Genomic DNA, 6,151 nt, shown 5'->3' on the forward strand with positions numbered 1-6,151 from the left:
TCTATTGGACCCATTTTTTGTGGGGGGGGGGGTTTCCGAAAAATCCCAAATCTCAATACCGGCAAAGTATTCGAATCCAGGATTTTATTTTGGAAATCCTGATTTTTTTCAGGTCCAGTAGATCTGAGATGGAAAACACCGGGGGTGGGGTGGGTGGGGGAGACCAGGAGGAAAGCCGCAGAAAACAGCTGCTTCCTACCAGGACTGACGGACATTATGATTTCCCCAGACTACCCAGTTGAATCAAAGGATCTATAAAACTGACGCTCATCAACTCAAGGAGACCAGGGAGTTCTGAGCTTCTTCCAGCAGTGGCTTGTGGGCTAGCTGCTTATCTGATGATGAACACTGCAGCTGTAGAGCACACGCAAAATGCCACTTATGTTGTATTGTGAACAAATAATGGTCAACACATGGTAGATTGGAATGTATTTCTCTGGTCTGGGGACAGAGGAGGTACACTGTGCAGCCAACTGTACCACCTCAAAGAAGAGGATGCGGCACTGTTGCCTCCACACTTGAGAGGAGACAGATGTAGCGTGAGAGCAAAGTCTCAGGTCATTACTCTCAGCATTCCACAGTTAAGAAGGGCACATCTGCCCGTCAGTCTCCAATTCTGATCTATTTATTTCCTTCACTATGGTTTTCCCCGGAATTAAACCCAAACAAACGAAGACCATATAAGCTTATTATTCCAGTTTGGTCCTTACATCTGAGAGCCAGTTTGGCGCAATGGTTAGGAGCATGGACTCTGATCTGGGACAACCGGGTCTGAGTCCCCACTCCTCCACAAGCAGCTGCTGGTGTGACTTTGGGCCAGTCACAATTTCTCTCTCATGAGCAGTTTCTGTCAGAGCTCTCTCAGCCCCACCTACCTCACAGGGGGTCTGTCATGGGGAGGGGAAGGGAAAGGAGATTGTAAGCCACTCTGAGACTCCAAGGGAAGGGCGGGGTATAAATCCAACCTCCTCCCCCTCCCCCTCCATCTGTTAAACACTTTTATTATGCTGTATACTGATTTGCTGGTCACTCTGTACCTATACGTATGGATTGGGAACTTTGGTTTCAATGTGTCTGAAGAAGTGCGCATGGACATGAAAGCTTATACCTTGAATAAACCTTGGTTGGTCTTAAAGGTGCTGCTGGACTCAGACTAACACATGGGACGTTTGACTTGGGAGAAAACAGGCACGGTGAGTAGGGATACGTTGGCATAAAATAACACACACATTACAACGACGCTGAAGGCAGGGGTCATTTCCTGCCGGAGCGCACAGGAGCGGAGCTCCGGCAGTAAAGAGCCCAGGGGGCGGGCACATGCAACAAGCCCCACCCCCTGCTCCCAGCAGCCCTCAGTCAGAGCAAGAAGCGGCCAGGTAAGCTGCAGAGCTCCCCCCAGTCCAAAACAGTCCAGTGGCACCTTTAAGACAAAGTTTTATTCAGGTACAAGCTCTCCCTCCTCTGCAAGGACAGATCTGCACGTCCCCCCCGCCCCCAATAGCTAGCAATCCAAAACAGTCCAGTGGAGCCTGAGCGGTGGGTGTTGCCTTCTGACACACGTCCGTTGATGTCAGGAGGTGCGGTATATGCAAATGAGTTATGCAAATGAGTTATGCTAATGAGCTCCGGCACCTCTTTTTCCCTACGGAATGACCCCTGGCTGAAGGAAGGAATACCTTTTTGACGGTTAGGATGCCTTCTTGTGTTTCCTTGTCGGTGACGACGCCAAACATTTCCAAGCCGTCCCCTTCCGTGATGCTGTATTTCATCTCTGCATTTTCACCCACGTCAGCATCTGTCGCTTTGATCCTGCCGACTGGCGCGTCTGGCGGTGCCGACTCTGCAATTCTGAACTGGTAAGCACCTGCAGGTAACGAAAGGGCAGCTTCAAACGATTCCGTTTCAAGACATCCTAATAACATACAGCTTGCTCTTGCCGTACACATTCTGTAATTACCCACACAGTCATGATGCTAGGCTGGTGTGCCTCCATATCTTTATTGCGATTTATCCTGTTCAATAAGAATATCAATAAAGCCTGATTTAAACTAGTGCCCATTACGTATTGACTCGTGGAGCGGCATTACATTTAAAGGGTCCATTTTTGTTTTTTTTTTAAAAAAAACAATTTATTAGGATATATGAAAAAGTTAAACATATATCAGTACTTAATTCATTATACATCCTTTCCTCCTCCATTCCCTCCCCCCTTTTCGGCTTCCCATAGTGCTCCAACCTCCTGCTACATTTTTATAATCACTTCATTCCTCTCTTTTTCATAATACATCTCTAGGTAACTTATCTTTCAATTGCTATTCAAATACATTTATCCATTTTCTACTTCTTTTAACTTTCAGTAGTTATCAAAGCAAATCAAATTGTCTTTCACATCCCAGTATTTTTCTAAGTACTCCTTAAAGTCTTTCCAGTCTGCAAAACATTCTTCTGCTTCCAAGTTATTAAGTTTCCTTGTCATTTTGTCCATTTCCACCATAAAAAGTAATTTTTTAATCCATTCCCCAATCTCAGGGACCTTCTCTTGTTTCCAACATTGGACATATGTCATTCTGGCAGTAGTGATCATATACCACATCAATGTCCTTTTTGCCATATTGACTTCTTCCATTTTAAGTCCCAAAAGTAAAATTTCTGGCTCTTTCTTAAATTTACATTTCTCAATTTTTTCCATTTCAGCATGTATTTCAGACCAAAATACTTTTGCCTTCTCACATGTCCACCACATATGATAAAACGAGCCCTCTGCTTTCTTACATTTTCAACATTTGTTTGACATATTACTATTCATATTTGCAATCTTTTTTTGGTGCCATATACCATCAAGGGTCCTTCGTTTTTAACTCGAGCGCTGCTCCTCATTCATGCTGTGCTGTTTTCCTTCTGAGCCATAGATTGCTGGCATACAAGATTCATCTGTGTACAAACTGGCCCTTGTACAACATGATAATTTAAGGCAGTGTGTCTGTAGTGCCATCAGGTTGCTTCCAACTAGGGTTGCCAGGTCTGGGTTGGGAAATACCTGGAGACTTTGGGGGTGGATCTGGGAGAGGGCGGGGTTTGGGGAGGGGCCTCAGCAGGGTACGATGCCATAGAGTCCACCCTTCCAAGCAGCCATTTTCTCCAGGGGAGCTGATCTCTGTCAGCTGGAGATCGGTTGTAAAAGCGGGGGATCTCCAGGCCCCACCTGGAAGCTGGCAACCCTACTTCCAACTTATGGTGACCCTATGAATGAATGGCCTCCAAAAGATCCTATCGTTAACCAGGGCTATTTTTGAGCAGGAACGCACAGGAACGGAGTTCCGGCTGGCTCCCGAGTTGGCCACACCCAGCAGGAACTCATTAGCATAATAGGCCACACCCAACAGCAGGAACTCATTAGGATTGGCTACATTAGGGGTGTGTGGCCTAACATGCAAAGGAGTCCCTGCTACAAAAAAGCCCTGGGTTTTGACAACAAACAAGGTAAACAGAATAACAAGCAAAAGGTGGGTGTGGCTGGATAACCACACTTCTGGCAACATGGGGGTGCGGCCTAATATGCTAATGAGTTGTGTTGTCCAGTGTGACCTAATATGCTAATGAGTTTCTGCTGTTGGGTGTGGCCTATTGTGCTAATGAGTTCCTGCTGGGCTTTTTCTACAAAAAGAGGCCTGGAACAACTGAAAGCAGACACACATGACTAGTGTCTATTGAACAGAGAGTAACAACAGGAAAGCATTTAATACAATTCTCACTTAATTGATTTCACTGCAATTTCTCCTGACTCTTTTAAATAACCCTTTCCAATAACACAGGCACTAAACTGAGCAAAGGAACAACCTGCTTAGGACTAATGGCCAGAGGTCAACAGCTGGAAGCGTATGTGAATGAATCAGATATTTAGGGACCCTCAACGAAATGAAGTAAGCTGATAATACCTGAAAGTATAAGGGTCTGTTCTGAAATCTATGTTCTCCAAACCCAAATTTAACCGTAAGAATAGCTGGGTTTCCCAGCTGCTACAAATTTGCACAATTTCTCTCATTTATTCCACTCCCACCTACCACAGGGAGGGGTAAGGAGCAACGGAGTGTGTCAAAGCCATGCCTCATTTCTCAGTTTCAAGCATATGTTTGCAACAGTAAAAGTAAAAATGTATTTTCTTAGATGAAAGCTGATGTAACGGGGGGAGCTGAGTTCTGCAGCTGGTGTGCCACATTAGGTGCTTTTTCTGCACACAGATGTACAACAAACTGTACTTGATATTCTCCCAAAGGTATAAACACACTACCTTCTCCACCAAAAAACCCGCCATTTTTTCACCATTCGCAGGGCATCCTCTTATAAAGTCCACAGTGTTAGAGTGGAGAAGTGAACACAAGGTTTACTAAATAAGGCTTAACTATTAAAGTTTCCATACTTTGGGGGAAGCGAGGTGGGTTATCGTTGACATCGGTCAGTGTGATGTTGACCGTGGTGGTTCCCGACAATCCGCCCATCTGTCCTCCCATGTCTTTGGCTTGGATGACCACTTGGTATTGCTCCCGGTTTTCTCGGTCCATGTTCAACAAAGCTGTTTTGATGATGCCTGGGAATAATAATAATAATAATAATAATAATAATAATAATAATAATAATAATAATAATGAAAAACCCTGAAAGATTCAATTGAAGGTCCTGGATAATTCAAAGTTTGAGGAGGTCCCTCCCCTTTTCAAACCCCGCCCCCAAATCTCCAGGCATTTCCCAGTCCAGAGCTGGCAACCCTAGACTGGCATTATATCTGCAAAAGGCACTGTGGAAAACTCCGAGCTCTCTGCAAGTGCAGCTGTGTCAGAGGCTGAGTTCAGACTTGCAGTTTGACCCGATATAGGCCCGTTTCACACACGGATTAAAGGGGCCGGTTCACACAGGCAGGCACAGCTGTCCGGCGTTCCCCAGCCGTACTCAACCCATCTTGTAACGCTTCCCTCCCGAGTTTAAAAAATACCAGGTGAAAGTGGTAGCAAACACTGGAGAGCCCGTTTATCCCGCTTCCTGGATGTGTGCACGCTAAAAGCTGCAAACAAGCTGCATTGCTGCGCCTATGCACATAGGCGCATGTCACTGGAGTGAAAAAAAAGCCACTTACAGCCGCGCCTCTGCCAGGGGCGGGCCAACATTGCGAACGCTCCCTTACACCTCCTCCCCGGTATGCTCCCGCATCAGTCAGTGCAGTGTGACCGGGAATACCCGGAACAAGTTGTTCTGTGTCTTTTTTGCCGCAACTCCCTCGCGCTTCAAACTGCGAGTCTGAACTGAGCCATAAAATTCTTTTATCAGCGTATTTGCCCCACTGCTGATCATGAAACTGAAATGAAGATGGTTTCCCTGTGCACTGTCATATTTCTTTGTGTGTGCATTTTTTTTTTAAAAAAACACCCCTTTTCATCTTTCAATCAATTTTTAATTTTGACGGCCAGAATAAACACCAGGGAAACCAGCTTCACCAAAGCTTCATTAAAAACAGAGCACTAAATCTTAAATTGAACGGGAATTCATTAAGAATGTAGCAAGCACTCTCTCTTTTTTTAGAAAAACAGAAACCGTGATGGAAGAGGTGAAAAACCCGCTATTGGGGATGCATATGTATGCTATTTCCAAAGCTGACATAAAGACATGAAAGCCGAGATGAAGCTATACCTCAGAAGAGGAAGAGTTATACTGCTTGGAACATATTTTGATTGATTAGATCAGGAGTGTTGAACTCATTTGATACGAGGGCCGGATCTGACATAAATGAGACTTTGTTGGGGCGGGTCACGTGTGTCATAAAATGTAATGCCAGGTAGCAGAGATATAAACTTTATAAAGGACACAAAGGCCCTGTTCACACGAGGGGTTTTGGGCCGGGAGAGGGACGGATCGGGGCCACAGCAAACAAGCGCGATCCCACAGCAACATCTGGGAATCGTGCTGCGCCCGTCCCCCATCCGTCCCTCCCACCGAAAAAGCGCACCAAAAAAGAACCACCTAAATGGGTGGTTCAATCGAAAGGGCTGCGGCAAGTGCGGCTGTGGGATCGCCGGCGCATCCTTGCGCCGGCGCATCCCCGCTCCCCGGCCGAACTGCACATGCTTGAGCATGCGCAGTTCGGCAGCCTCCCCCTCCCCCT

General features: G+C 46.0%; 1 protein-coding gene across 1 annotated transcript in view; it reads right to left on the minus strand.

The window, feature by feature from the left end:
• LOC107107583 (cadherin-6) overlaps nucleotides 1-6,151 on the minus strand; it is a 65,148-nt gene that overhangs the window by 51,242 nt on the left and 7,755 nt on the right. The window contains exons 3-4 of the mRNA XM_015407890.1: nucleotides 4,418-4,585; nucleotides 1,677-1,864 (exon numbers count right to left, since the gene is read on the minus strand). Coding sequence (XP_015263376.1) covers nucleotides 1,677-1,864; nucleotides 4,418-4,585 — 356 coding nt within the window. The remainder of the gene's footprint in view (nucleotides 1-1,676; nucleotides 1,865-4,417; nucleotides 4,586-6,151) is intronic.

The sequence above is a fragment of the Gekko japonicus genome, unplaced genomic scaffold (assembly GCF_001447785.1).
Source record: "Gekko japonicus isolate JY-2015 unplaced genomic scaffold, Gekko_japonicus_V1.1 scaffold4486, whole genome shotgun sequence".
Classification (NCBI taxonomy): domain Eukaryota; kingdom Metazoa; phylum Chordata; class Lepidosauria; order Squamata; family Gekkonidae; genus Gekko; species Gekko japonicus.